Raw genomic sequence first — 27,223 nt, forward strand, 5'->3', positions numbered from 1 at the left:
CGCGGAGATGAGAACCGGAAGCCTAGAATCCCAGGCAATGATCTTTGCTTGCGGACCGCGTCCGAAGACCCTCCAGGGCCTCCACCCTCCACAGGACACACAAATCATGATAACCGGTTTTATCAATCCCGATTACTTGATCCTGATCAGCAGCCAATAAATACTCGAACAAGCCTACGGACCACGATGTAGGATCAAGAATCTAAAGCCTACAGCAATTGCGCTTCGCCATGGCCATCGCAGATGCACTCTCAGAAAGCCACACCAAGGCCGAGGAAACGGTCGTCGCAGACCAGGAAATCGAACAGCAGAAGCCGTACCGTCCTGCGCGATGGCAGAGTAACCTGACGATCCTGAGCTGTGTCAGTGCTTCCCCCCCACCCACAAAAGCACCGACCACGAAAAGCCCTACTGACAATTGCTTCCAGTACATCGCGAACTTCAGCGACGGCTTCCAAAACGGCCTCGCAAATCCCACAAATGTCATTTTCAAGCACCTGCTCGGCAGCTCGGGGTACCCGTCTGAGATGCAGACGCGGATCAGTAACTCGTTGATCATCGGCGCGATTCTGGGTGTTGTCGTCCTGGGCTATGTCTCGGATATGGTCTCGCGACGAGCAAGTCTTGTCTTTACGTCGGGACTGGTCACGATTAGCACATTAATGGCTGCGCTGGCGCTGCAGGTGCATCCTTCGCACAACATGCTGTGGTTTATGGTCATTGTGCGTGGAATCTGTGGATTTGGTGTTGGGGGCGAGTATCCGCCCAGTGCGGCGGCTGGGTTGGAGGAGTCAGACGATGTAAGCTCTTTTGATCCTTTTAAATCATAGCGTGTGTGCTAATAAGAGCAGTTTAAATGCCGCTACCGTGGCCCTGTCTTCGTCTCCTTTACGACCCTCATGGCAACGCTTGCCTCGCCGATTCTGCAAATCATCTACCTGATTAGCTTGAAGGCAAGCAACAACAACCTGCACATCACCTTCCATGCGATCTACTCGATTGCCACGATCCTTCCGTTCACGATCATGCTGCTGCGCTTCTTCATGGCGGATTCTACCCTCTATCACAACTCAAACTTCAAGAGCAGCCCGCAGAACCGCTCGTGGCGCTTTTACCTTCTACTGATCCGCCGCTACTGGCCCCGTCTCCTGACTACGTCCACGGCATTCTTCCTGTACGATTTCATCAACTTCCCCAACAGCATCATGTCCAGCACCATCATCTCGTCTCTTGTCAAAGACAGCAACATCCAGACAACCGCCATCTGGCAGGTGATTCTCGCCGTCCTCCCCGTCCCCGGCGTCGTGCTAGGCGCATACCTCACCAACGCCATCGGCCGCCGCAACACCGGTATCGCTGGTTTTGCAGGATACACAGTGACAGGCTTCATCATCGGCGGGTGCTTTCACAAGCTCTCGCAGCACATGGCTGCGTTCGTTGTTCTGTACGGCCTACTCAATGCCTTTGGGCACATGGGTCCTGGCGCTACTATCGGACTGATCTCATCCGAGTCGTTTCCCACTGCGATGCGCGGGATGGGATATAGTGTTGCGCTTGCTTTTGGACGGACTGGTGCGGCGGTGGGAACGCAGTGCTTTACGCCGTTGAGGGAGAGGGGCGGTGATAGTGCGACGTTTTACCTGGCGGGTGGTGTGGCTGTTTTGGGAATGATTGTTTATTGGTTTTTGCCGGAGAGTGGGGAGTTGGATCTTGGGGAAGAGGATCGGAAGCTTGAGGGGTATTTGAGGGAGAATGGGGTTGTTATGGGGTGATGCAGGGAGCTGAGGCTGGGAAGACTTGGGGTTGAGTGGGCATATCTTCTTAGAATTGAAGCAGTCTATATAGCATCATTGCAAGCGGTATGTATGCCTTCGTTTGTCTGAGAGAGCTATATGCATGATACTCAGATTCAAAAGCCGTGATTTCTTGATGCTGGTTTCATGTCCTTCTGATTTTTCAGGTTCTGGCTACTTATTCCACAGCTTCGGGACAGGTTTGCGCACATGAGCGAGATTCGGTGAAGACAATTGCTGCTGATAAGTCTATCAAACATGATTGAGAAAGAAAAGTTTATGGAAGTCATACCTGAGTTGCTGCCGCAGAGCACATTGAGAGAAGCATTGAGAGAAGCATTGAGAGAAGCATTGAGAGAAGCATTGAGAGAAGCATTGAGAGAAGCATTGAGAGAAGCATTGAGAGAAGCATTGAGAGAAGCATTGAGAGAAGCGAGCCAGGGAAGCCGCAGGACTCCCGTCTACTAACAATCTCCCCCCTCACATCCACGATCTTCTGCTTCCCATCCTCGTCCATCCTTCATCCTTCAACTCTATCTCCTTTCATCCCCATCACCCTCTCCTCCCATCTCAAGTCATCGCGTCTAGTGACATGCATCCCCGTCTCTGGACAGCATGGCTTTCCCTTTTAGAAAGAGAGACATCGAAAAAGCATTCTTCGGCCTCGACCTCAACGACGAAGCCGACACAAAGCCCGGGTCCTCCTCTGCGTCAACCAAAGCCTCGAAAGCGAAGCAAGCTCACCGCACTCCTCTCGAAACTATCACCAACCAAGCATTGAACGATGAGAACAGGTCTAATGCATCCGCTAAGTCTTCAGGTGCTTCGAAGGACAGCACGAAAGTGAAGACAGCCAGCGAGACTCCTTCCATAGTACGGAGCAATCAACCCACTTGTGGCAGGAATGAGACTAACATGAACATCAAGCCCTTGTCTGCCTCGGTCAACACTCCTCCCAAAATCAAATCTGATCAGACTTTCAACTTCCTAGGCCTCCCTCTCGAGGTCCGTCGTCGAGTCTACAACTTCCTGCTCTTCAGCCGTCATTCTGCAGCCGTCATTCCTAAAGACAGGGCCATGGTTACCACCGAGAAACAGATCTTCCTGGACGAAAGTCCCCCACAGGATCTTTACCAATGCGTCAAAGTCAAGGTACTGCACACAGCGATCCTTCGCACTTGCAAACAGATTCACAGCGAAGCCGCCATCCATCTCTACGGGGACAACTTCATGATCCGCTCGCCCACTCTTAGTGTTTGTTGAGTTGCGGATATCTTGAGCTCCGAGCCACTGAGCAGGGGCGGTAGAGGGCGAGGACTAGGTGACAATGTCGCCTTTGTGCGTGCCCTGGCAAAAGTCAAACAGATTACGCACCTGACCATCTGCGGGTTCTATGCGAAGAATTGGCTGGCCTACCTGAAGAGGGAGCTGGAGGGTCATAGTGTGAAGGTCCAAAATAAAGCTGGTGGGTTCGGCGCAGCTGTCCTCGGTGGTATGGGTGGTTTGTTTTTCTCGAGAGTCCGTGAGTTCCAGCAAGGAACGGTGGATATATGGCCTTAGTTGTATGGAGGTTCCTGTGCCGTTGATATGGCTGCGTCTGGGCCAAGATGTTATTTGCGAAGGACTTGTTTGAGTACGGAGTTTGTCTTCTGCTGTCAACTTAATTTGTTGATGGGCCATGCTCTGCCTGCCCCTGCTTTCCTCAATTTACTGACTGGAGGTCTTGTCCTCTCTGTGCTTCGTCTCTGTCTCTATCCGAGACCAACTAAAAGTCCATGTCCACTTATTATGGCTGCTTGATAATTGATCCCTTTGTTTTAATCTACCCTTTAACCAGCCAGCTCAAAACACAAGTTCTGAGATAGCAATAATATGAAAAAAAGTTCTTTGCTACAACGGGTTGACCTGATCTTCACCACGGTGCAGTCTTGCACATTTTCAGCTCTTCTGACTTCATGTGCCGACTAAGCAAGTGAACATCAGATTCCAGGGCAACACTTCCCTGCGTGTTGCCAGGTATCCACCCAATTTTTCCATCCCATCCTCTACCTCTTCCACATTACTTTCTATTTCCCTTACTTCATTTTCTGAAGCAACCCTAGCTGTTGCTGTTCAGTGAGCATCTCATCTTGATCTCTGTTCCCACCCCTAATCCCTCTTCAGAACAGGCCTTGGCCAGCAAACAAACAACACGTCTGAACCACATCATGGAGATCGCTTTCAGTCGCGAAGACATTGCGAAAGCTTTGTTATGCCTGAGTCAAGACAAGAGGAAGTTCAGCATCAAGGGCAACGATCTCTTCAGCCCTAGGGTCTCGAGCATCGACGTCTTTCCAAGCAACACAGCCAACACCGAAGTCCAATTGATACACAACAGCAACCCTAGCACCCTCGCAGCAACTGTTCTTCCCCTTCGCATTCGTGCCCCCGGATACACGTCTCGAAAACCCAGTCTGCTGACCATCCCACCCGAACTCCGCCTCCCGATCTACGAGATCCTCCTCATCAGCCGCAATCCCAAAGGAGACATCTCACCCTTGAACCTAGACGTGGACCTGCCGATGCTCAAGAACAGGTACCTCCACACGGCAATCCTATACACCTGCAACCAGATCTACAACGAAGCGAACCCAATCCTCTACGGCGCAAACGCCTTCCACACCATGACCGTAACCCCCATCACACTTATCGGCCTGTCAAACTTCCAAATGATCCACGATCTCGACATCTGGGTTAAAAGTGACTTTAGCCTTGACTCTCTGCTGGGGCTGTTAAGTGATTTGTGCATTGAAGCCAAAGCCCTCAGAAAGTTCTCGATCATATTCGAGGCTTCGGAGTTTTCGCCCGGCAGTGCTGCTAGAGGACTCGGCGGTAATCTAGATGTTGTGCGTGCGCTCGCCAAGATCAAGCAGCTCGATAAGCTTCTCATCTCGGGATACTACGCGAAACCGTGGCCGGCGTACCTGCGGAAGGAGATGGGGCCTGCCGGCGTCGAGGTCTTTGAGGAGTCGGGTGATGATCTGCCTCCCTGGATGAAGGAAATGATCATGAATGGCTTTACTCAGGGATCAGATCAGTTGGAGTTGTTTAATAAGTGGGAGTTGCAGAGTTTCAGGGAGTGGCAGAAGGGTACTGAGGACTTGATGCCTTGAGCGGATTGCGGTGGGCTTCTGGATTTGTCTGCGTACTAAGGGAGATCTCGTTGGTCTTTGAAGAAGATTTGTTGTCTTCATCTGTCTGGCTTGGATTTTGTCTTTTATGCATGTCTCTCATCTATGTATGTATGGTCTGGAGTGTTGGTTCTTGGTGACGGCTCAGTCATGCATGGTCTTTGGGTCCCCGCTTTGGCGCAGCAGAATCATTCGGGGAGGAGCGATGTTTGGAGCAGATGTATGTCTATTAAAGTGGTGCTCTTATGTTACAATAGAATACCACGTTTCCTCTAGAGTATAGATCCGTCCGCTGGTTTGGTTCAGCAACTGTACGGTTCCTGTCTCCATGGCTAAGTCTAAGACCTAGTATGCCTGAACCATGGACGCGAAACTAAATTTGGTTAAATGTGTCGGACTTGACTCCAGATTGCGAAACTGTTATCGTACTTGTACTGTTGTACACCATCTACGATTCAGTTTCTATTTATAACCAACCCCATAGATGCGCTGGTCCCTCTCCCTCCCCGTCCCCGTCCTCGTCCAATCAGCAATCCTGCAATGTAACCGTGTCACTATAGCCCAACCCCTCCCCTCATAACCCCCTCTACCCCCTCTTCAACCTTATCAACATCTTACAAAAAGCTTTCTTGCTGAAGTACACTAAATAGCGAGAATGAAACAACTAACCTTCCTCATAATCGGCGCCGGCTCGCGCGGCTCCGCCTACGCCCGCGCAATCACAACCTCCACCCCCGCACGCATCAGCGCCGTCGCCGAGCCAGACCCGTTCAAGCGGCGCATTCTCGGGGAGCGGTATATCTGGGGCTCTGAATCCCCAAAACCATCCCAAAATTTCGACGGATGGGGGAGCTGGATTACGTACGAAACTGAGCGACGGCGGCGAGAGAAAGCAGGCGACAAGATAGAAGCGGGCGTTGACGGTGTACTGATCTGTACGCTCGACGAAACCCATATTGTTGTCTTGAAGGCGCTTGCGAAGGCGGGGTTGTTGGATCTGCATGTTCTCTGCGAGAAACCGCTTGCGTTGTCGGTGGATGATTGTTTGGCTGTCTATGCGGCCTATACTCATACCAACTCTGATGGTGCGTTGACAGGGAAACCGAGGAGTATCTTCTCGATTGGGCATGTCCTCCGCTATAGTCCGCATAATCTGCAATTGCGGCGGTTAGTGCGTGAAGAAAAGGTCATTGGGGATATCGTCTCTGTTGAGCACACCGAGCCAGTCGGGCACTGGCACTTCGCACACAGCTACGTGCGCGGGAACTGGCGGCGGGAAACAGAGGATGGAGATGGGAGTCTCCTCACGAAGAGCTGTCACGACGTTGACTTCCTGATGTGGCTTGTCGAAGGCGCTCTCACATCCCCAACCTCTGTGTCTAGCGATGGCAACGAAGAGAAGCTGCTCCAGTTACGCACCGTTTCGTCAACAGGGTATCTCACCCAATTCACGCCCTCCCAAAAACCACCCGCCGCAGGTTCCGCAACGAACTGTACATCCTGCCCCATCGAGCGGGACTGCACATACTCCGCCATCAGACTCTACCGCGACAACCAGCTGCGGAAGGGCGAGACACGGTGGCCGATTAACATTGTCTGCCCGGATATAGAGGATTACCTGCCGCAGGGGTACGGAAAATATAACGCCGACGGGACGCATAAGGAAGTCAGTGGGGAGGGTGATATATCAGCGGCTGAATTGCATCTTATTTCGACGCTGGAGAAGGATTATGATGAGGGTACGCCTGATGAAGATATTAAGAAGAGAACGTGGTATGGTCGATGTGTTTGGGAGTCTGATAATGATGTTGTGGATGATCAGGTTGTTACGCTTGCTTGGGATGTTTTTCCTTCTGTACCAACATCTACACAGTCCAAGTCTAGAAAGAGCGCGAGAGGGCCAGGCATTACAGCAACACTGCATATGATTGCCCCAACACAAGCACAATGTATTCGACGAGGTCGTATCTACGGCACAGCGGGCGAAATCACGTATACGTCATCGACTATAACCATCTACACGTTTGCAGATAATCAGACGCGGGTCATTGAGATTCCCAAGCAGCCACCCGAGGAGGAAGAGGCACACGGGGGTGGTGACTACGGACTTGCACGTGGCTTCGTGGGTGCCGTTGAGAAGGTTGTAAATGAAGGGTGGGATGTTGAGAAAGCACAGAGGACGTATGTGGGATGTACGCTCGAAGACGTTATCAAAAGTCATGGGGTAGTTTTCGCGGCAGAGGAGAGTAGACGGGACGAAGGCGTTGTTAGGTGGGGAAGGTGGTGGGAAGAGAAGCTGGCGGGTGTCGGACTGTAAATGGAGAGATTGGAAAGTGCGATGAGAAGGCAATATATTATGGTAACTAATAACTAATGCTCATCAATGCTTAAATAGAAGAAGAGATCAACATGGTAGCTAGGTCTAGCCTAACCCAACCTAAGTCTTAACATCAGGCTCCTCACGGCCAACAAACTCCTTGAACTTCAGCAACTCCAGGGCCAGCCCGACGTTATCCTTGAGGTACTCCTGCGTCTGCATCTGGTACTTGCTCTTGTCACCCTCGTACTTCTCAACGTACAACCGGATGGTAGCGCCGCTGCTACCGGTACCAGACAGACGGACAACAAGACGGCTGCCATCGTCGAACTTGGCGTAAAGACCTTGGTTCTTGGCGACGCTACCGTCGAGGTCAGTGTAGGCGAAGTTGCCGGAGTCGACGACCTTGCGGCCGGAGACGGTGCTGCCGACGAAGGAGTCCTTGTTGTCGACGGCCTTCTCGCTCAGGGCGGCGATGAGCTTGTTCGCGCCCTCGGAGTCGACGTTCTCGTAGTCGTAGCGCGTGAAGAAGGTGCGGCCGTAGGTCTCCCAGAACTCGGCCTGGATGGAGGCAATGGAGGGGGTCTCGTTGGGCTTCTGTTCGGCAACGCCGGCGATGATGTTCAGCCATGCGACGATGGCCCAGACGCCGTCCTTCTCGCGGATGTGGTTGGAGCCTGTACCGAAGGACTCTTCACCGCAGATGGACATCTTCTTATTGTCGAAGAGGTTGCAGAAGAACTTCCAGCCCGTGGGGACCTCGTAACTCTGCAGGCCCTGGGCCTTGGCGACGAGGTCGACGGCGCCGGAGGTGGGCATGGAGCGGGCGAGGCCGTCGACGCCGTGCTTCTGGAACCAGGGGATGAGCTTGGCGTGGTGGGCGATGATGGCGAGGGAGTCGCCGGGGGAGACGAAGGTGTTGGCGCCGTAGATCATGTTGCGGTCTCCGTCGCCGTCGGAGGCGGCGCCGAAGTGGATGCCGTTCTTGTCGACGGCCTCGACGAGCTCGTGCGCGTACACGAGGTTAGGGTCCGGGTGGCCGCCGCCGAAGTCGGGCTTGGGAATGCAGTTCATTGTGCTGTCGGCGGGGAGGCCGAGCTCGTTGACGAAGATGTCGACGCCGTAGGGGCCGGTGACACCGTGCATGCCGTCGAAGAGGACCTTGAAGTCGGGGTGCTTCTTGAGGAAGCTGCGGATCAGGTCGAAGTCGAAAATCTCCTTCATCATGGCGACGTAGTCCTCGGTGGAGTGGACAACCTCAACCTCGAGAGGGCCATAGCTGCGGGTACCGATTGTGGTGGTGTCGACCTCGGGGAGGTCAATGTAGTTGTAGGAGGTGAGGGACTTGGAGACCTCGTAGATCTTGTTGGTGACTTGCTCGGGGGCGGGCGCGCCGTTGGTGAGGTTGTACTTGATACCGAAGTCGTTCTCGGGACCTATCCTTGCAAATTAGCCGCCGCTCATATTTCTTGAAGCGGGTGTAAACATACCACCAGGGTTGTGGCTAGCAGTCAGGAGGATACCACCAGTGGCCCTCCTCTTGCGAATGAGGTTGCTGGCAGCAGGGGTACTGAGGATGCCGTTCTGGCCGACAATGAGCTTCTTCACGCCATAGGCGGCACCGATCTTGGCGATCTTCTGGATGACGTCGGAGTTGTAGTAGCGGCCGTCGCCACCGATGACGAGGAAAGCGTCCTGAGCGCCTTCAGGGATGGAGAGGATGATGCTGGTGACGAAGGACTCGGTGTAGTTCTCTTGCTGGAAGATCTTGACCTTCTTTCGCAGGCCGGAGCTGGACAAGTGTCAGTTGGACGCAGTCGAACAAAAACTGAAGGCATTGACGTACGTTCCGGGCTTTTGGTCGCCGAAGGGCTTGATGGAAACGGTCTGGACCGACATGGCGGGGTAGCTGTGATGGGTTGGGTTTGATGGGAAAACAGAAGGGAGAGAAGGAGAAAGCAAGGGAGGGAGAAGGGCAATTATAAGTAGTAGCTCTAAGGTAAAACAGGGAATGGAATGTTCACCGACACTTGGCTCGATGCAGCAGAATGGATTAAAATAGTTGATGCTGTCTCCTGGTCTGGTCGCTGGTCGCTGGTGGGGGAGAGGAGAAACACAACAAATACCTGGCCTGAGGGGTCCTAATGTAATCATAGCATCACATTCACTCCCCACCATTCCTGACGGCCAATGCACCCTGACTACAATTTTGACTACTACTTACTACCACTAAACAGCTGCTCTCTGTAGAACTTCATCTCCTCAATGCTCTCCAGGATGTCCTCGCGCGCCTCATGCACCTCCTTCTTGGGCGGCACCGCAGCCAGCAGCCCCTCGCCCCCCCACCGCCTAACAACCTCCTTAATCGTGCTGACATCCACAATTCGATAGTGCAGCCACTCCAACACCGCCGCATACGGTCCACACGCCAGGAACGCCTTATCCGCGTGCACGCTGTTCCCCGCCAGCAGCGCCGTTCGGGGATTCGGTATGTACCGCTTGATGTACGCGAGCAGGTTGGCGGCCGCGGCCTCGGGCATGACCGTGGAGCTCTGGACGCGCTGCGTGAGTCCCGTGCGGCCGTGGGTGTCGATGCACCACTGCGACATGGCGTCTAGCGCGCTCTGGGGCACGTGGACGACGGTTTCGAAGCCCGTGGTGTCGAGGAGGTTGAGGTTGGCGTCGGTTATGAAGCAGCAGATTTGCAGGATTTGGTCGGTGTTCGGGTCGAGACCCGTCATCTTTGTCAATAGTGAGAAGGGGCTGTCAACTTGTCAGGAGTTGGGCGGCGGCCGAACCTCGCAATCGATCCAGACTAGGGGATCGGTGGAGCGTGTAAGAGGCATCGTAGGTAGGTGTAGTCTAGGTAGTTGTAGATAGGACGTAGAGAGGTTGAAGGGTGCAGAAAGTTTCCGTCTGCGGAAGTCATTTGAGCTCCGAACAATACGTAATAGGTCAATACAGTGCTATCCACTCTATCCTCTGATAGTAGACCTCTCTAGCAAATGCCAATCCTGCCTCCTAGTTTGTCATTCCACATCATGTACGTCCACAAAAAGAAATAGGATAGAGAAAATAAGAATTCCAATATGGGCTAAATGTTATGCCCCTTGCGCCAATCCGTCACGTCGTGAAGAGTTGATATGTCAGAAATGAAATGATATGAGTTGTTGTATGTGGATATATTCGCCTTTTTTGCACTCTACAGCTCCTCATCCACATTATCAGGTGGAGTCACCGTCTTCGGAGACTGCAGGGCTTCGTCGTGCCCAGGGCCGAGGGGAGGCTTAGAGTCGCTGGCGACACCTCCATTCTGGTCATTATTGCCTAGCACTTCGCTTATCTGTTGCGAGAGTCCAGACCCCATCCGCTGTCGGAATGAAGACTCGTCTGCGTGTGATACACTAGGACGCTGTTTCTTGAGCGGACTGCCGACGAATTCGCCATTTAAGGCGCTCATCGGCTGCGTTTCCGACGGCCCCTCGGTTATAACCGATGCTGCCGGCGCTACGGGCGGAGTTGTGGAAACGTTCAATGATGACGGGGTGCCGGCCGTATTGGGGCTTGCTGTGTCCCGTCGAGAGCTGCCGGCAAGCGACGCGGCCGAGTGTTGACGTTTAAGCTGATATTGCGTTAGTCACGAAACGTTGGAGTGGGAGTAGACGTACCTTGATCTGGCGCAAGCCCTCTGCCAGCTCACCCTGTCGCCTAATGTCATCCGCGGTGAGGTGCTGATCTTCTTCCTTTTCTTCCGCTTCGTCCGCCTGATTGAGTATTCGGTCATCATCGTCATCATCACTGTCCATATCATCGTCGTCCGCCATCACTTTATCCTTCTTGCCCTTTTTTTGTCCTTCTGTGTGTTCCCGAAAGTTCAAGAAACCAACGCCCCCTCCAGGCTTTATCGGGCCGAGATTTGCGAAGTCGAGCTGCTGCGATCGGCGTTTCACCGAACCGGGGGTCTCTTGCAACTTGGGATCTTTCAGGATGCCCATCTTCTGTAGTTGTCCTACGCAAAGTTAGCTTTGTTGCGTCACTGGCCGGACCGTACTTACGCTCTCCCCGGTACATAAAGGTGAAGATCGCATACGGCTTGTCCGACGGATCAATCCCAGTGACCGTTTGTGTGCTGATAGACTTCGGGTCGAGTGACTTCGGCTTCGCGAAGCTAGTAGTGTGATCAATCTCTTCGTCAGCAGCTTGCCCGCCCTGGTTATCTTCGTCATCGTCATGGGCATCGAATTGCGGCGAGTATTCTCCGCGCTTGATCTCGCCCGAGGCCAGGACGCGGAAAAGCGCGACCTTAATTTGGCCAGTAGATTCCGGAATTGGGTCGTCGTCAGAGCTTGCAAGCGAGTCATCATCGGAAACATCCTCCAAGGGCGACTTGTTATCATTGCTATATCGCATGATACCCTTGTCGCGCTTGCTCTTGCCACCCATATCCAGATTGTCGATATCTTCTGATTCGTGTTTGACTCGGCGTCTCTCCATCTTCTGCCTTCGCCGTTCAATCTTCGCTGCGGCGTCTTTCTTGCCGACCAAATCCAGCCCATCGAGCCACCTCTCCAGTGGAACCTCGCGGAACAAAAACTCTCGCTCCGCAAGTCCTCCACCCTCCGACTCGGGGATGCTGACCCATCGGGAGTTCACCCAGGTCTCCTCCCCGCGCCGAAGCAGTGTAGCAACCTCCTCCTTTTGCCGGCCATCAAAGTAGATGTAAGCAGCGACGGTCTCGTTCGGAGAGTTGGTTAACGCCTGGTACGGCGCGACCGTGCTAGTGTAAAGCCCACGCTGCTCCGTCTGTCCTGGAAGGCCTCCGACGACCTTGGGCTTGGGGTGGGGGTTGTCAGGCGTCGGCTTCCCCGCGGAGTAAGGCACATCCTGTCCGGGGTTCAATAAAGTAATGGAGATGGCAAACGTAGACTGCTCTGGTTTCCCGCCAGCCGTATCGGGGATTTTGGGCGGCGGGACAGGGATGTAGGAGGTAATGCGCGAGGCTCGGGACTGGCGCTGGATCGAGTGCTCGGGTAGCGGTCCGTCTGGAGTATGTATACTAACGGCGAGGCCTTTGAAGCATGGCATGACGAGAGGGGCAAAGGAAACCTAAAGAGTAGAGTCGCTCCGTGATATAGTTCAAGCCGATGTTCAACTGATCTGGCGATGAGGGGAAGAGAATTAAAAAAGGGCTATCGAATAGCCAAGGGAGGAGAAGTGGTGGCTGGAGGCGGTCAGGATACCTTTCACTTTCTCGAGGCGTTAAACAAATGACAAAAGGTTCGTTGAAAGTAATTCTAGCTGATTATATCTCTGCTGTGATGTAGTGATCCTTCAATGACGTCTTGAGGTCGCAGGAAAACCTGAGTAGACCAGGCGACTCTCTGTTGTGTGTGCGGAGGAGGGACAGCTAAGGAGGGGCGACGAGCAATCAGGAAAGGCGTCAACAATGAAGCAAATGAGCTTCAGCTAAATGCTTGAATGAACACTGAAAGTCTCAGCTTGAAGGGAAGCTCGATGGCATGTCGGTGGAAAATTGACTGAGGTTTAAGGAGGTATGAAAGGGTAGAGTGAGAACGAAAGTCCCGGTGGTTTGGGGTGGGAGAAAGTCACTTGTCAGGTGAGGTGAAGATCGACGCCGCCCTAGCTCACGCCGATGTATACCGTGACTCTACAGTTCTACATTCGGACACGGCGGTCAATCATGCGGTACATCTAACTGAATTCTATTTACGTGGCAGAAATGGTTATGTCAAGCAAGACATGGTCTCTTTAGAGTCCCTAGCGTCGCGCCTCTTCCCTCGCGAGAGCCGCAAGATCAGGGAAATCCCGGTCTAACCTGCTCAGAAGCAACTCGGTTTTCCGTCGCTTCCGTTGTGCACGCTCAGCCTCGAACTGAGAGATGCGATCTAGGATTCTTGCGTGAGATTCCATCAAGGAGAGCTCAAGAACGTCATCCGCATATCCCCGGAGAGCTTTTATCTTGTTCTCCAGCTCTTGAGTGCTTTCTTCGTCCGAGGTATCACCTCGAGTGCGGTCTCGAACAGGATGAGCTATTAATACAGACTCATCTGAGGTTGTAATCAAGGGTGCTGGTCGACCGTCGGATGCTGTCTCGACTTGATTCTCACGGCAAAATGGGGCCAGGGGATCAGATGTTCGGTTGGAGGTATGGTTTAGGTTGTTGTCGCTGGGCGTAGCCATGGATGTCGAAGGAGCTCCCGATATATCTAACGCGGCTGCTTGTCTTAGCTCCGCCCCTATTAATGCAGTAGGTTTCGCATTCTGCCCTTGCTGCCCCGTATCCTCTTCTGTAGGCAGTCAAGAACGTTTCACCCCTCGCGGGGACAGATGCGTTTGCGACGGAATGCTTGAAGCGACCAGGCTAGCTCATTTCCCTCGTTTTTTATCGAACACATCATCGGCAAATCCAACTTGGCGACCTCGAGTATCGATCGACTTGATCCGCCCTCGCACCGGTTTGTCTTTGCTCTGGTATGGTCGATTGAAATGACAGCAACGGCAGTTGCAAATCTGTTCGCATTTCGGGCAGGTCCAATTCTCACCATCTCCCAACAGAGAGATTAGCTCAGCGCCAAAATGTCGATGAAGGCCCCGGAAGCAAAAGAATGCCGAGCACTGATTGCATATGGTGCCTTTCCACGAAGGATGACTGTCTCGACATAGATGACAAAGTCGCTCCTACATAAAAGGTAAGCATCTACCCTAGAAAGCAACTTGATCTTGAATACATACTGCCAATTGTTGTCGCGCACCCATTGCGACCGCTGCTACAGCACCAAGTGACCTTTACCTGAGCGGCATATTAGTAACTTGCATAAGATAATGCTATGACATAAGCATGAGGATGGATTCATACTTAGATGGTCGCGATGTTTGAGCAGCTTCAACACCTAGTCTGTTTCTCGCTGCCATGATAATTTTTCGACATCGTTCCAGCGGCAGGATTTCTGCCCAGGTGTAGTCGGCAACGTGTTTGCAGCTTCTACCCCAAACGAAGCAAGTCAAACACAAGTCAAAATCCCTGCACTCTTCGCAGTGTAGATGACGATTCCATATTGTAAGCCCGCAGAAGTTACACTCAACTACAGCACCCTGAGTGTCCACAGTCTTGATGGTGGGTAGAAGTCTCTTCGCTGAGTCGTCAACGTTGGTAGGGGTGCCTGGGACACCCTTGGGATTGACGTAGGCCTCTGATCCGACAGTTTCACCAGAGACTTGTTGGTGGAATATATCCAAAAGCAGAAGTTCCTCTTCTCTCCCGCATACACCCGTTTGCAACGCGTACATTGGGACCAAAGGAACGCGGCTTGTGTCCGCGTGGCACTGTTTATGGTATGCAGGCTGCACGTAGTCAAAGAAAGATGCTACCGAGGTAGAATGCATGATATTCCAGACCACCTTGGTAACCATAGAGCTTATGTTCCAAACTTGATGAGCAGTGACAGCGGGGAAGACTACCAGGTCACCAGGACCTTGGTCTGTGACATATATCGGAAAATCGGCAGATCTTAGCTTGCTGATAGACACGTTGGCCCAATCGGTGTGGGCGGACTTGCCCAGTCCATCTATGAACGCATCGTACTTCTCTTGCGAGTTCGTGTCTGCTCCAAAACAGATTGATTCAGGGCCAATTCCTAGCTAGTTGTATTAGCCCTCGGATCTGTGCTCGTTTGAAGTAGAAAAGTAGTGCCTACCTTCCGATTCAATTATAAGATTGAGGACTACGGTAGCGCTGAAGCATCTATGAAATCCAGAACTAGAGGATTTCGTCGTTAGGCAACATCAGCTATATGGACTTAAATATACACCTACAAAGACATCCGAGTCCCAACATAGGCCAGCAACACTTCTGGAGCGGTCTCCTTTGGCAAGACTCGAAAGAGGTCGAGTGAACCAAGATGTCTCAAGGAAGATGGCAGGATTGTCTCCAAGAACTTGACCCATTCTTTTGGGCAATGAAGGTCCTTCGCGTAGAGGCTTTAGGGTAAACTGTTAGATGTGTCTCGGGTTTTTGAGGCCAACGAAAGACCCACGATTCCCGAGTGTCGCCTGCACTTGCTTGATCTGAATGGAAAAGGAGGTCCCGTAGCCGTAATTTGACATATCTTCCGGTTTGACAGTTTCTCACTGGAATTGCTGAATGAAGAGAACCAAATCAGCATGATCGAAATCTATGCAGGTAAGTGTAAGTGAAGGAAGCAAAGTGCACATACCTGCCGAGGCAGACAGGTTGACTAGGCTCTCATTGCTCAAGTTTGCTGTCCGCCATGCATCCGTTTGAGCGAAGCCTCGTACGACAAATGGCCTGCCATCACGGAGTTTATTCTCAATCCACCGAGAAGCATCCTCGTTTGATTGCGCCTGGAGGGCTTGGACCGAGAACTCGGAAAACGGGACAAAGGGGGCGCCGGAATGCAGGTCTTGCACGGAGGGAGGGTCTGTTTGCGGAGATTCCATATAGATGCAGATCTTTAGATAGCATGATGCCAGGATCTGACTTGTTCCTGTGGCATTTTCACAGCATTTTTCATTGGCTACTATAGTGATCGAGTTCGGTTCTTTCCGAGATCCTGAGACGGACGTTATCTTATGTCAGCATGTGACTTCCGTGACATCGGATGTAAATGAAATGGCTATACAAGAGTGGCTGGTCAATGGTTGCCAGGGTGATATGTGCTGGTACAGTTGTCCTCCTCTCGAGCACAGCTATGAAAATATATATATTAGAAACGTTTGATTAAAAATTATTTGATATACCTCCAGCAGCGGAGATTGACCCAGCCATTACATTGAAAGGCTAATGAAAGATCCTTCAAAGAGCGCGCAATACATAGCTAACTGATTGAAAAAAGCCCAGGAGTGTCAGGTGCTACAATGTTTTGAAGTATGTATGCGAGGGCACGATCTATTGAGAAAGTTGTCTTGTAGCTTCATTCTCGAAGCCTCAAGCCATTCAATCTAGATCTATGTGTCCTACAATACGCGGTTCTGGCTACGTGGATTTTCGGCATATATCGAGAAGCCGAGACAGTTTGCTCGCAGGTGGGGATCTCGAACTTCCAAAAGGGCACAGGTGCCAGGAGGATCATCAAGCTTTGTGACCCCTGTCGAGTACCGATAGCCTTGTCAAACCTCAGTAAGCTGGCCTCGCTCAAGCTCAGCTTCGAAGGTAGCTTCTTCAACCGATAGTTTTGAGGTTGTTGTTCAGCGTTCTGTAAAACACCCAGCTCGCCAAAGTCCGTATTGCGAGAAAGACGAAAAGAGCATCTGCTGGAGACTGGGACCACCCACTGTTTTCAGTTAACTCCGGGCAGTTACACTCGAAGAAGCAGGTGGTTTGCTGTCGATCGTCAAGTGGCGTGTTCCAGCCTCTTCTCCAGTCTCCAGTCTCCAAATCTTCAGATCCAGATCCAGATCCAGATCCAGATGGCCACGTGAGTCGAAGAATGTCGCGGGGAAAGATTCCGACGGTTGCATCTCGACATCCTTCGCGACTTGGTCTGTTCCACTACGCAATCGTCCAACCTAGGTCACGGGACCACTCAAGCTCCGCCCGCGAACAGTCTCCCACAGAACCCATTTGCCCGAAAATCTCTCGCCTTTGGGGAGTGAGGAAAACCAAGAAGCGGCTGGAATCTGGAGTCTGGGGCAGGCTAACAGTCATTGGCTGGAGAGCTTTCCCAGCCCCATCCGGGGACGAAACCCTTCTTAGTGTGCTAGTCCGGCTTAGGAATAGCGCGTTAACCCCAGCCAAGAAATCAACACCACAAACAATTGACTCCCCAAGCTTCGCCTTAGCTAGAAAATCAGGGCGACAAGCTCCACACTTAGGTGAGACAGAAAATTTGTATGGCTCACAAGTGCAAAAGCAAATTGAGTACTGTCGAGTCCTCGGTCAATGTCCTCAGGTTTCGAGGAGTGGATTCTAGCTTGCGAACCTCTTCTGGACCGGAGATAAGAGCCTTCCGGGGACCCCGGAGAATGGCTTTCAACCAAAGTATTCTCAGCTTTTTGCTTTGGTACTGTGGCTCCAGATGCTGCTACCTTCTGAGACCGACGTGACTCCATCATGTCTTGTCTTTTACTGGCTCAGTCCACGCATGATCGGGAGACAAGGTATCCACAGCAGTCCTCTCCTGCTCTGTCTCCAGAATCGCAAACAAACGGCTGACGCCAGCGTTACCTTTCCTTATAGGAAGACACAGTCCTCTGATTTTCTCTACGCAAAGAAAGCAGGAGCCGTGCTGTATGTCCTCCCATAATGATTCCTGCTGGAGAATTGTGGATGTGGCCATCTGGGGATTTGTGAATAGCTTCATAGTTGCCCATTCAATCCTAACCAACCAATATTGAAAGCTTAACCTTATCCCAGAACCAAAGTACTCATCTGTCCACCTGATTACTAGTTACTGGGCCCACAATTAATTTCTGGAAGCATGATGCTGGCTGTGTGAATGACTGAGTGAATAACACAACTGTCTGATTGGATTTGGTGAAATTTCTTCTCCTTTCCATTCACTCCCACACTTACTGCTTACTGCCCCTCCTGTTCTCCGCCTTTCTTAATATATCTGCCCCAGCTTCTCCTGCGTTTGGACTTATTTTTTCCCCATCCTCCTCACCCCACACAAGCCTCAACTTCTGCATCCTGCACCTTCCTGCGTGCCGAGTGTTTTAGCTTGAACACTACTTCTTATTATCTCTTTGCTTTTTCTGCTACCCCTACATCAAGGATCATTGTTTTCTAGGCTCTTCAATCAGTGTTACAGTTGTCTCTTTAACCACCGTTCTGTTCTTGACTCCGGTTGGACAATGGCAGACCAGGTGGGAGAGGTGGACGAGGTGTACCCGATTGGCGTGCCCCTCAAGCATGCTGGTGACACTCTCAGTCCCATCAACAAGCTGTAAGTTCTGCCGTCTGATATATCTGTTGCATCATACCTTGCTGACAGTCTGCAGGAGCAGCGAGAATGAAGACAGCGCCGAGAAGGGGTTTGTCGAACACGTCGATCTGAACTTCAACACCTCAGCAAAGTAAGTATCCTTTCTTTTGCATCCGAAGCCATTGCTAATTATATTCAGAATCAAGAATCCTCTCTCCGGTTTTACTGAGGCCCAGGTCCTCCGTGACGTTGAGCTGTTTGCACGCGAGCATGAATTGACCGATCTGCTGCCCAACCTGCGCAAAGGAGCCCTCATTGCTCGTGACCCTCAAAACTTCAGAGCTGTTCCTGGAGTTGGCGCAGAGGACATTCGCATCATCGAGCATGAGACCAAACACAAGTGGCGTCAGCCTCGTGCGCTCTACTTTTCGATCATCCTCTGCTCTGTTGGCGCTGCTGTTCAGTAAATCATCAATCCTCTCCAGATGTTTGGACAAAACTAATCTTTCGACAGAGGCTGGGATCAGACTGGTAGTAATGGTAAGTTCCACTAACTTGTTACGTCACATCCTCGCTGACCGTGCTTTAGGAGCCAATCTTAGCATGCCTGCCGCTCTGGGCATTCCGACGGCGAAAGACCCTAATGCTGAACTGAATCAGTGGCTTGTTGGAGTGATCAATGCGTAAGTTCTTCCTGGTACAATATATGACTTAACAAGCTAACTGTTTGCAGTGGCCCCTACATCGGCAGCGCTCTTCTCGGCTGCTGGCTGTCCGACCCTGCTAACAAGTATCTCGGCCGTCGCGGTGCGATCTTCATCTCTGCCATCTTTTGTCTGCTTACTCCGTTCGGTCAGGCTCTCAGCCAAACTTGGCCCCAGCTCTTTATCACTCGTTTTCTTCTTGGTATCGGCATGGGCTTGAAGGCCTCGACTATCCCCATCTTCTGTGCCGAAAACACTCCTGCTTCTATTCGCGGCGGTTTGGTTATGTGCTGGCAGTTGTGGACCGCATTTGGTATCTTTCTTGGAACCACCGCGAACCTGATCGTCAAGGATATGGGTCACTTGGCCTGGCGTATGCAAATGGGTTCTGCGTTTATTCCGGCAGTTCCTCTTCTTCTTGGTGTCTATTTCTGCCCAGAGTCCCCTCGGTGGTATATCAAGAACGGTAAACTTCGCTCCGCGTACGAATCTCTGCTACGTCTTCGAAACACTCCCCTTCAGGCTGCTCGTGATCTCTACTACATCCACGCTCAGGTCAAGCTTGAGCAAGAGATTTCTGGCGAAGGATCCTACTTGACTCGCTTTGTTGAGCTGTTCACAATCCCTCGTGTCCGCCGGGCTACTCTTGCATCGTTTGTTGTCATGATCGCCCAACAGATGTGCGGCATTAACATCATTGCATTCTACTCCTCTACAATCTTTGCAGATGCAGGCACAGGCTACAACGGAGCTCTCTGGGCCTCTTGGGGCTTCGGATTGGTGAACTTTCTGTTTGCCTTCCCCGCGGTTTGGACCATCGACACATTTGGGCGTCGCAGCTTACTTCTCTTCACCTTCCCCCAGATGGCATGGACTTTGCTTGCAGCTGGATTCTCATTTTACATTGATAAGGAGTCGAAGGCTCATCTTGTTCTGGTTGCTCTCTTTGTCTTCCTGTTCGCCGCGTTCTACTCGCCTGGTGAGGGACCAGTTCCTTTCACCTACTCGGCCGAGGTCTTCCCTCTCTCTCATCGCGGTATGTTTTCGCTCCTTCCCTGCCTAATCAAGAATATAGCTAATTCAATCCAGAGGTCGGAATGTCCTGGGCTGTCGCAACCTGTCTCTTCTGGGCCGCCGCCCTGAGTATCACCTTCCCCCGAATGCTTGTTGCCCTTACCGCTCAGGGTGCTTTCGGATTCTACGCGTTAGTCTCCCAGATTTTTTGCCAAACCTTGATCACTTACTAACACAATCCCATCATCAGTGGCCTCAATGTCGTCGCACTCGTCATGATCTTCCTCTGGGTCCCCGAGACAAAGCAGCGCACTCTCGAGGAGCTCGACTACATCTTCGCCGTCCCAACCCGCACTCACATGCGCTACCAGCTGTTCCAGGTTTTGCCCTGGTGGATCAAGCGCTACATCTTCTTCCGCAAGGATGCTCATCTCGAGCCTCTCTACCATTTCGACCACATCGCGGAGACTAACTAAGTGTTTGATTTCCATTTGACAGATGCGCGTGAGCGTCACGAGACTCACGACTGAACGAGTCATGGCTGAACGTCTTAGGACGCCCCAACGAAACGAAAGTAATCGAAATGGAAAAACAAAAAAAAAATAAAAAAACACAGGAATACCGACAAAATCCACAAACGAAATTTCCAACACCCAGGGACTTGACTAATCGAGTGAGACCTATTCTTCTCTCTCCCGTTCCCTTTTTGGATCGAAGAAAGCTGAAGATAGCTCTCTGAACTCGTCCATCTGTCCTTTTCCTCTATTTTCTTTGTCTTTCTCGATTTATGTTCTCGTCGATTTCTTACATCTGCAAATCTCATCGTCTTGTTGAACCTCGCTCTACATTCTATCCTTGCGTTTGCTTTGGATTAGAATAGAAGACGGCTACGGCCACGGTCAACACTAGATAGATAGATGCCTAGACATCTATCATATCATCGCATCATGTACTATCAGATCTTTGTCTCTTGTTTACGCCTGCTTCCGATGTCTCTTTACAACAGGATTTGGCTGCGGTGGATACTGGTTGTCTGCCTTCTACTTGGCTTAGAGTCTAGATAGATCTTGATTGTATTGGGCCCAGATGTCTATCAAACACTCATCTTCTTTGCTAATCTTATCTAAATCGGCTATTGTCTCACGTAGAAGCATGTTGTGTGTAATTGCGTCTAGGTCAATTGCTCTCTAGGTGCGATTGCTCTTCCAGGCCTGTTGCCTCCAGGCTCCGCCCTATAAATGATGCATGCTAATCGCGTCTTGAACAGAAATTGATTGATCTCCTCATTGTGCTTCCGGTGCCAAAGTGCTCGACGCTCAGACTTGACCTCGCACTTCAACGTCAGAATACTCTTAGGGCTCGAACGGTGGAGATTTGAAACTATGAGTGCGGGGACGAGCTATCTAGTTAGTGTGGAGAGAATCGAGATCGAGATCGTACTGCGGAAACTCGCTCGAATTCAAGTCTCCTGTAGATTATAGCTCAGCCTACGTAGCCATATTTTGGCATAAGCCATAATGCAGACATTGCTCATATAAGCTTCTAACACAACCCTCTAATCCTCATCTCGGAATATCCCCCGGGATTTACGAGAGCTTCCTCCAGGGTCTCCGGGCCCACCCGAGCCACGCCAAGCCGATCCTAGGATTTCGGAAAACCATCCCGATCTACAAAGTATAGGGCAGGAAAGAACGACAGACAACGGTTCTAGAAACACCCTTTCCAGGTAGAAGGTACCAGAAGCAAAGAAATTGGTAATGCAAATAAACTTCCACTAGCAAGAATTCCCTATAAAATGTTCCCGAGCCTGCTCCACCTCGCAACCCTTTTCTCCCTCGTCCAGCACCCAACATCCAACAACAAAAGCCGGTATGGTGTAATGGGGCAAACACACCTCTGAATACGCAAGGTATCCGGAGGAGATTTAGGTTCGGGTCCTATGCCGGCATTCCAAACTACGGAAACTCAGATTCAGCGTAAGCATTGCTGCGATGGTCTAGACATATAACACAATGCCTCTAAGACGGGGTGGGGCGATGCTGAACTATGCCGATCGCCACTCTTGTTCTTAAAGGAATTTTGGATGTAGCTTCATAGACCCGGAGGACGATATATGAAGCAGCGCAGGGTAGAGATAAGTGCTGCTTCACAGAGATGATATAGAACCGACCGAGCCTTGCCAGCTATATCTCTTTGAAGCTTCTTAATCACGGAATTATTTCTCCCGTGCGGTATTTTGCCCAAACTTCAAAGCCGACTCTCTCGTAGAATCCTTCCAGAGCAACCCAGTCCACAAAGACACCTTCGACACCTCGGTTCTTCATGTCGTTCAACGCATGGGCTACGAGCGCAATTCCCACGCCCGACTTGCGGTGCCCTTCGTCAATACCCACGCAGCCTATCAGACCCGTTTTCGGCCCGCAGATAGATGGCATCGCCCAGTTGGTTTGCAGATTAGTTGAAGAGGGACCGAGCATGAGCGTCCACCCGACTTGATTACTGGTGGAATCAAAGGCCGTCATGATAGACGACGGATGCAATGACGGGTCCAGCTGTACGTACATATTGACCCAGTCCTAGCATAATTAGCAAGCAGCCCCAGAAAAAAAGATTGGGAAGGGACCACAAACAGGATTATCCCCAAAGTTCCTCCTCTGCCTAGCCAGACATTCTTCATACCCATCCGGACCTAATGGGGCGAACGTATACCCAGCCTCATGAGCGCGCGCAGCATAACCATTACCGCTTCCCTCCTCGGTGAGACTGAACGACCGGATGTCCCTATACAAATCCACAGACCGCGGCGGGTCAGGGTTTAGGCAAAAGCCGCGGTTGACGAAGAAGCTCAGCGCTGACCGTTCGCTATTCGCACCCTGCTCTCCAGCTAAGTCTAAGCCTGAGCCTGAGCCAGAGACAGAACCAGAAACAACCGATGGCCCCTCAACCGGAATGCCAGGCCAAAACCTCGGAAACGAACTGCCAATCTCAACCTTCCTAAATCCAGCCTCTGTCGCATCGCAAGCAGCATTCAACAGCGCCGTCCCGATTCCCTTATCCTGGAACTCGGGAAGCACGGCAATGGCGGCAATGTAGACTTTCGGTGCTTTGTATGACTTTAGATCCAGATGTTTTGCCGTATAGACGAGGCAAAATCCAACGGGCTTGTCTCTGTCTTCATCTCCACCTTTGTCTTGATCTTCATCGTTGCGTTTAACCCTAGCGATCCAGTGCTGGCCGTTTTCCTGGGGGAGCAGGGCTGCGAGCGTCTCTTGGCTTATGGGGTAGGCTGGGAGTGCAGCGGACCAAATTCCGTGTATTGAGGGGATGTCTTGAGTGGTGAAGGGGATTATGTTGAGGTTTGTTTGAGCGGGGGATTGCCGTGATGAGGGGTCGGGTTTGGACATGGTGAGCGTTGGTGGTGATGACCCTGATGTCTCCAATCCTGGAGAGGTTGTGGCTGATGAGAGCGACTGCTCGTCAAGTGATACTTGGAGTCCGATGTTGGTAGATTCCTTGGATGCGTCGAGGAGGAGAACTGGTGAGTAGTCGGTAATCCGCAAGTTGGATGGATGGTAGAAGAGATGTCCCGCACTGTAGACCTGTAGACTCACGGCAACGAAATCAGCTGATTCGATGCACTGCAAACAGAGACCATAGCGAGGATGCCCGTCAAGACATTAAGGCAGGAGCTTAGTTGCATTGAGTTTACATGACCAAAACACTATCGCTTGGACGAATCTCAAGCACCGGCTTCTGAACAGCTACAGCTTGACTCTAGACTCCATGGGTAATTCTACAGCGTACAGAACTCAAGTGCAACGCCACCAAATCAATGGATTCGTGCAGATTTTCCCATCCTCCGTGCCAACCCAGTTGTTTGCATGGATGTAGTCCCAACTGTCCCAAATATGTAGTACAGGAAACGCGGAATATGCAACGCAGCCCGACAGAACGAAGACGAACGAAAACCCATTTTTTTGTTCGAATTGGAAGAGGAGAGGAGAAAGAGGAAAATAACAGTCGCAAAAAGAGAAAAAAAAAAGAAAGAGACAGAGAACACAAGTATCGGATAGAAATATTGCCCAAATGTTACGAACAAGATGATAAGAAGCAGCGTTTTCCCCCATTCAGTACATCGTAACCACAGCCCGGCATGAGACATTGCGAAAAGCGATCAAGTCCAAACGAGTTAAAACGTAACGCATAATAAAAGGAATCCAGCCAAGCTCCCATGGAGAGTAGAGATTACACATTGAGAGTGACGAAAGTGTAAAAAAGGCACACCCAATTGAACTATAAGATTTTAGAGTCCAGGGATTGTCCGTCCCTAACAGAGTATGAAATAAGGGAAGATTTCATTCACCTGGGGAACATTGAACGCAATAATCCTCTAGTGACCGTAGTTACCACCCCAGCCTCCTCGCCCAGTGTTCCCGCCGTAGTAATTACCGAAGCTGGCACCACCGTAGTTGCCGTACCCGGTAGCCTGGTGATGGGTCTGGTTGGCAGTCTGGTGCCCGCCGAGGCCACCAAGACCGCTGTACTGAGGGTTCAAGTGAGGGTAGCCACCGAAGCCCTGCTGGGCCTGCTGACCCTGCAGCGGGGGAAGACCGGTTTGGCTCTGAGATTGACCAGGAGTGTTGGTCGCGGAGCCAGGGCGGTTGGCCTGTGACAGCGAAGGACTGGGGCCACCGGTCTTGGAGGTGTCAAATGCCTTTGTCTCTTCCGTCGATACCGGGGTCTGCTGGGTGATCGGCTGCGTCTGTCCGAAGCTACCCTGGCTGCGGCCAAAGACATCCGTCATGCCCGCTCCGAACGCACTTGTGCCTGCAGCGGACTGCTGGCTCTCGGAAGGCTGGGCTGATCCAGTACGGCCATAGACCGAGTCACGACCGGGGATGCCTTGGTTGAAGTTGCCAGTAGTCGCCGGGGATGCGGTGTGATCGTACGAGAAACCGTGCGGGTGACCGTACATGCCGCCCTTGCCGCCATAAGGACCGTACTGGCTTCCATAACCATACTGAGAGCTATGAGGCATGTATTGATCTTCGTACCTGCGAGCGTCGTCGTACATCGGGCGATTGCGGCCGTATTGCTGCTGGCTCATGTAAGACGCATAGTGAGGGTTCGAGTAGTATGGGTAGCCATAGCCGTAAGCTTGAGCAGCCTGACCGGGCATGTGGTGTGCGGCGGGGGTCTGAGTAACTCCGGGAAGAGTGGGGTTGGGGGTCGTGTGGCCGCTGTTCGGGGCTTCAACATGACCATAGCGGCTGGGGGGTTGGGTGGTGGGGATTTGAGGCTGAGCCTCGGCGCCAGAGACACCAAATCCAGCAGCGCGCTGAGCGAGCGACGCATCCTGAGACTGACCGTAGGCATTGTAGTAGTTGTAAGGAAGACGCTGGTCACCGGCGTAGAATGGAGAATATTCGCTGCCAGTGGTGACGGTGGGTTGAACAGGAGCCTGGTTGGCGAACGGCTCCTGGACCTGAGGTTGTGGCTGAGTGACCTGTTGAGTGAACGGGTCGTAGGGCTTTTGAGAGTCGTAGCGAGCAAAGTCGGAGAATGTGTTTTCGGCAGTGGCGGCGTGAGGAACCGGGGGCAAGCCAGGAGCAGGGCGGGAGACGGCAGCCACCTCCTGAGGAGCTTGAGCCTGAGTAGACGGAGGCAATGACGCACGAGGAGCAACAGGGGAGTGCTGGGGAGGCTGAGCACGGGTTTCGGTGTCTTCTCTGTTCTCATCGATATCAATGTCAGCAGCATCGCCATTCAAACCCATGCTGCCAAACTGCACGGCAGCACGGTCGACGGCGTGGTTTCCTGGCATGACAACAGCCTCCTGCTGTTCCATAACACGGCGCTGTGTTCCAGGTGTGCGGATAGCCTGCTTGAATGCGCTGGTGGGCAACGCACTACCAGTGGGGCGGGCGGGAGTAGATGCGGCGGCGACGCTGGGATCAACGGTGCTGCCAACAGTGCTAGCAGCGGTGGCGGATGGAACAGGGGGCGAGACATCGGGGATTTGCGCAAGGTTGTTCTTAGTCAAGTCATCCTTGGCCGGCGAGACGTCGGCCGATGTGGGCGTTGCGATCTGTGCCTCCTCGGTGGGGGGTTGAGGTACCGCTGGCTGGGGAGCCTTCTCGGCGGGAAGAGGGATAGCGACGGGGACGGGCGCGGGAGCAGGAGCGGAGACAGCTTCAGGTTCGGCAGGCTTCTCTTCTTCGGGTTCGAGAATGGCAGCGGGTTGTTCAGTGACAGGAGCGGGAGCAGGGGCAGGAGCGACTGGTTTCTTCTGAGGAGGAGGCACTGCTGGTTTCGCGAACAACGACGCCCAGTTCTTGGTACCTTCGGGCACGGCAGGGGTATCCTTTGTGGTAGAGTCTGTTTCCAGAGCAGCCGCATCGGCAGACGGAGCATCAGTTGTAGTCGTCACTGAATCGGCAATAGGAGTAATTTCGGCCGGAAGGGATGGCTTCTCTATGCGTGTTCCGTTGGCATGAGCACCAGCCCGACCGCCGCGACCGCCACGGCCACGATCTCCACGGGCGCGACCACGGCCTTCAAACCCACCGCGTCCACGTCCTCCTCGAACGGCAGTTGTAGCGGGCTCGATCGGGGTGGGCTGTACATCCTTGGGCTTGGGGCGGCTCCGGTCGGTAGTCTTCTTCTCTACCTTTCCCCACTGGGAGACGTTGCCTATTGTAAGACCGAATTAGAAGGAGAACACGCTGGCAGACTATCGGACTGAATGAAACACAATATTGACGAACCTTCACTGATGCGATCAATTGCCTGCTCAAGGTCACCACCAGCGTCCTCCAAGGCGAAGACCAAGTCCTCGTCCGTCCAGTCGGAGAACAGCTCCTTCAGCATAGGCAGAGTATTCGAGTATTTCTTCTTCATCTGGCCGAGCTCTCCTTCATCTTCGAATGTAGGCTCTGAAATGTCGAGCTTTGTGGATCTGCTGCCACCTCGACCACCTCTGGAGCTGTAACCGCCACGGCCACCACGGGCGGATACCCTGCCACGAGAGGCAGAAGACCTCGATTGAACTTCAGACATGTTGCTGCAAAATCTCTGATTCTCCGGGGAGAAATTTGATGGAGCTCGAAGGAGTCTAAGGAAGACAGAAGGTAGAAAATAAGATGCGGCGAGTGGGAGGAAAAAAAGCGGGTAAAAAGAGGTTCGTTAGTGTTGTCGTCCTCCGTAACGATCACAGATGCAGCCTCTCGCGTGAGGCAGCACCAAAGCACGGGAGAAGAGCCGCGGGGGGCCGATATCGAGCAAGAGGAGGAATTGAAGATGCGGAGAGAAGCTGCTAGGA

General features: G+C 52.2%; 11 protein-coding genes across 11 annotated transcripts; 3 read left to right on the plus strand and 8 right to left on the minus strand.

Annotated features, from left to right (window-relative positions):
• Positions 1–230: 230 nt before the first annotated feature.
• BDW74DRAFT_190251 (uncharacterized protein) lies at positions 231–1,772 on the plus strand (the record flags this gene model as incomplete). The annotated part of the gene is made up of 2 exons (XM_073732142.1): positions 231–800; positions 852–1,772. 2 exons carry the CDS (start codon positions 231–233, stop codon positions 1,770–1,772), a joined length of 1,491 nt encoding a protein of 496 aa, XP_073584982.1.
• A 130-nt stretch (positions 1,773–1,902) lies between these two features.
• BDW74DRAFT_151594 (uncharacterized protein) lies at positions 1,903–2,852 on the minus strand. The gene is made up of 2 exons (XM_073724213.1): positions 2,721–2,852; positions 1,903–2,666 (listed from the first exon to the last, which is right to left on the minus strand). Exon 2 carries the CDS (start codon positions 2,308–2,310, stop codon positions 2,080–2,082), a length of 231 nt encoding a protein of 76 aa, XP_073584983.1. The 5' UTR covers positions 2,311–2,666; positions 2,721–2,852; the 3' UTR covers positions 1,903–2,079.
• A 1,148-nt stretch (positions 2,853–4,000) lies between these two features.
• On the plus strand, positions 4,001–7,280 carry BDW74DRAFT_177275 (Gfo/Idh/MocA family protein; the record flags this gene model as incomplete). Its single annotated transcript, XM_073728841.1, has 2 exons — positions 4,001–4,922; positions 5,614–7,280. 2 exons carry the CDS (start codon positions 4,001–4,003, stop codon positions 7,278–7,280), a joined length of 2,589 nt encoding a protein of 862 aa, XP_073584984.1.
• Positions 7,281–7,297: 17 nt separating this feature from the next.
• pgmA (phosphoglucomutase PGM2) lies at positions 7,298–9,342 on the minus strand. Its single transcript, XM_073724214.1, has 3 exons — positions 9,127–9,342; positions 8,771–9,072; positions 7,298–8,716 (listed from the first exon to the last, which is right to left on the minus strand). The coding sequence occupies exons 1-3, from the start codon at positions 9,177–9,179 to the stop codon at positions 7,401–7,403; spliced, it is 1,671 nt and encodes a 556-aa protein (XP_073584985.1). The 5' UTR covers positions 9,180–9,342; the 3' UTR covers positions 7,298–7,400.
• A 5-nt stretch (positions 9,343–9,347) lies between these two features.
• BDW74DRAFT_151599 (oligoribonuclease) lies at positions 9,348–10,157 on the minus strand (the record flags this gene model as incomplete). Its single annotated transcript, XM_073724215.1, has 2 exons — positions 10,079–10,157; positions 9,348–10,021 (listed from the first exon to the last, which is right to left on the minus strand). Coding segments are annotated over exons 1-2 (569 nt in total), but the record flags the coding sequence as incomplete, so codon positions are not given.
• On the minus strand, positions 10,158–12,854 carry BDW74DRAFT_151601 (uncharacterized protein). Its single transcript, XM_073724217.1, has 3 exons — positions 11,336–12,854; positions 10,949–11,289; positions 10,158–10,902 (listed from the first exon to the last, which is right to left on the minus strand). Exons 1-3 carry the CDS (start codon positions 12,363–12,365, stop codon positions 10,483–10,485), a joined length of 1,791 nt encoding a protein of 596 aa, XP_073584987.1. The 5' UTR covers positions 12,366–12,854; the 3' UTR covers positions 10,158–10,482.
• Positions 12,855–13,058: 204 nt separating this feature from the next.
• BDW74DRAFT_167386 (uncharacterized protein) lies at positions 13,059–15,758 on the minus strand (the record flags this gene model as incomplete). The annotated part of the gene is made up of 10 exons (XM_073726686.1): positions 13,059–13,583; positions 13,614–13,662; positions 13,693–13,979; positions 14,034–14,085; positions 14,158–14,408; positions 14,484–14,935; positions 14,996–15,057; positions 15,114–15,278; positions 15,335–15,437; positions 15,515–15,758. 10 exons carry the CDS (start codon positions 15,756–15,758, stop codon positions 13,059–13,061), a joined length of 2,190 nt encoding a protein of 729 aa, XP_073584988.1.
• A 2,337-nt stretch (positions 15,759–18,095) lies between these two features.
• Positions 18,096–20,378, plus strand: BDW74DRAFT_190255 (sugar porter family MFS transporter; the record flags this gene model as incomplete). The annotated part of the gene is made up of 8 exons (XM_073732143.1): positions 18,096–18,205; positions 18,261–18,335; positions 18,384–18,647; positions 18,699–18,724; positions 18,774–18,867; positions 18,918–19,924; positions 19,978–20,092; positions 20,153–20,378. Exons 1-8 carry the CDS (start codon positions 18,114–18,116, stop codon positions 20,376–20,378), a joined length of 1,899 nt encoding a protein of 632 aa, XP_073584989.1. The 5' UTR covers positions 18,096–18,113.
• A 1,577-nt stretch (positions 20,379–21,955) lies between these two features.
• BDW74DRAFT_140317 (putative beta-N-acetylglucosaminidase) lies at positions 21,956–23,518 on the minus strand. Its single transcript, XM_073722508.1, has 2 exons — positions 22,533–23,518; positions 21,956–22,478 (listed from the first exon to the last, which is right to left on the minus strand). The coding sequence occupies exons 1-2, from the start codon at positions 23,304–23,306 to the stop codon at positions 22,110–22,112; spliced, it is 1,143 nt and encodes a 380-aa protein (XP_073584990.1). The 5' UTR covers positions 23,307–23,518; the 3' UTR covers positions 21,956–22,109.
• On the minus strand, positions 23,519–24,178 carry BDW74DRAFT_140316 (uncharacterized protein). Its single transcript, XM_073722507.1, has one exon. It carries the CDS (start codon positions 24,062–24,064, stop codon positions 23,732–23,734), a length of 333 nt encoding a protein of 110 aa, XP_073584991.1. The 5' UTR covers positions 24,065–24,178; the 3' UTR covers positions 23,519–23,731.
• BDW74DRAFT_140315 (putative RNAPII degradation factor Def1) lies at positions 24,179–27,134 on the minus strand. The gene is made up of 2 exons (XM_073722506.1): positions 26,670–27,134; positions 24,179–26,595 (listed from the first exon to the last, which is right to left on the minus strand). The coding sequence occupies exons 1-2, from the start codon at positions 26,959–26,961 to the stop codon at positions 24,293–24,295; spliced, it is 2,595 nt and encodes an 864-aa protein (XP_073584992.1). The 5' UTR covers positions 26,962–27,134; the 3' UTR covers positions 24,179–24,292.
• Between the last annotated feature and the right edge of the window lie 89 nt (positions 27,135–27,223).

This window comes from Aspergillus multicolor, assembly GCF_047715735.1.
Source record: "Aspergillus multicolor strain CBS 133.54 unplaced genomic scaffold BDW74scaffold_9, whole genome shotgun sequence".
Lineage (NCBI taxonomy): Eukaryota > Fungi > Ascomycota > Eurotiomycetes > Eurotiales > Aspergillaceae > Aspergillus > Aspergillus multicolor.

Excerpts from the sequence above, each read along its gene's own strand:
- BDW74DRAFT_151594 (XM_073724213.1), bottom strand. The coding sequence starts at position 2,310 with ATGGACGAGGATGGGAAGCAGAAGATCGTGGATGTGAGGGGGGAGATT.
- pgmA (XM_073724214.1), bottom strand. The coding sequence starts at position 9,179 with ATGTCGGTCCAGACCGTTTCCATCAAGCCCTTCGGCGACCAAAAGCCC. Across the intron at positions 9,073-9,126 it reads GGCGACCAAAAGCCCGGAAC|CTCCGGCCTGCGAAAGAAGG; the intron begins GTACGTCAATGC and ends ACACTTGTCCAG. Across the intron at positions 8,717-8,770 it reads TGCTAGCCACAACCCTGGTG|GTCCCGAGAACGACTTCGGT; the intron begins GTATGTTTACAC and ends TTGCAAGGATAG.
- BDW74DRAFT_151601 (XM_073724217.1), bottom strand. The coding sequence starts at position 12,365 with ATGCCATGCTTCAAAGGCCTCGCCGTTAGTATACATACTCCAGACGGA. Across the intron at positions 11,290-11,335 it reads CTTTATGTACCGGGGAGAGC|GACAACTACAGAAGATGGGC; the intron begins GTAAGTACGGTC and ends AACTTTGCGTAG. Across the intron at positions 10,903-10,948 it reads AGGGCTTGCGCCAGATCAAG|CTTAAACGTCAACACTCGGC; the intron begins GTACGTCTACTC and ends ACGCAATATCAG.
- BDW74DRAFT_140317 (XM_073722508.1), bottom strand. The coding sequence starts at position 23,306 with ATGTCCAAACCCGACCCCTCATCACGGCAATCCCCCGCTCAAACAAAC. Across the intron at positions 22,479-22,532 it reads GGAACTTTGGGGATAATCCT|GACTGGGTCAATATGTACGT; the intron begins GTTTGTGGTCCC and ends TAATTATGCTAG.
- BDW74DRAFT_140316 (XM_073722507.1), bottom strand. The coding sequence starts at position 24,064 with ATGTCTCATGCCGGGCTGTGGTTACGATGTACTGAATGGGGGAAAACG.
- BDW74DRAFT_140315 (XM_073722506.1), bottom strand. The coding sequence starts at position 26,961 with ATGTCTGAAGTTCAATCGAGGTCTTCTGCCTCTCGTGGCAGGGTATCC. Across the intron at positions 26,596-26,669 it reads AATTGATCGCATCAGTGAAG|GCAACGTCTCCCAGTGGGGA; the intron begins GTTCGTCAATAT and ends GTCTTACAATAG.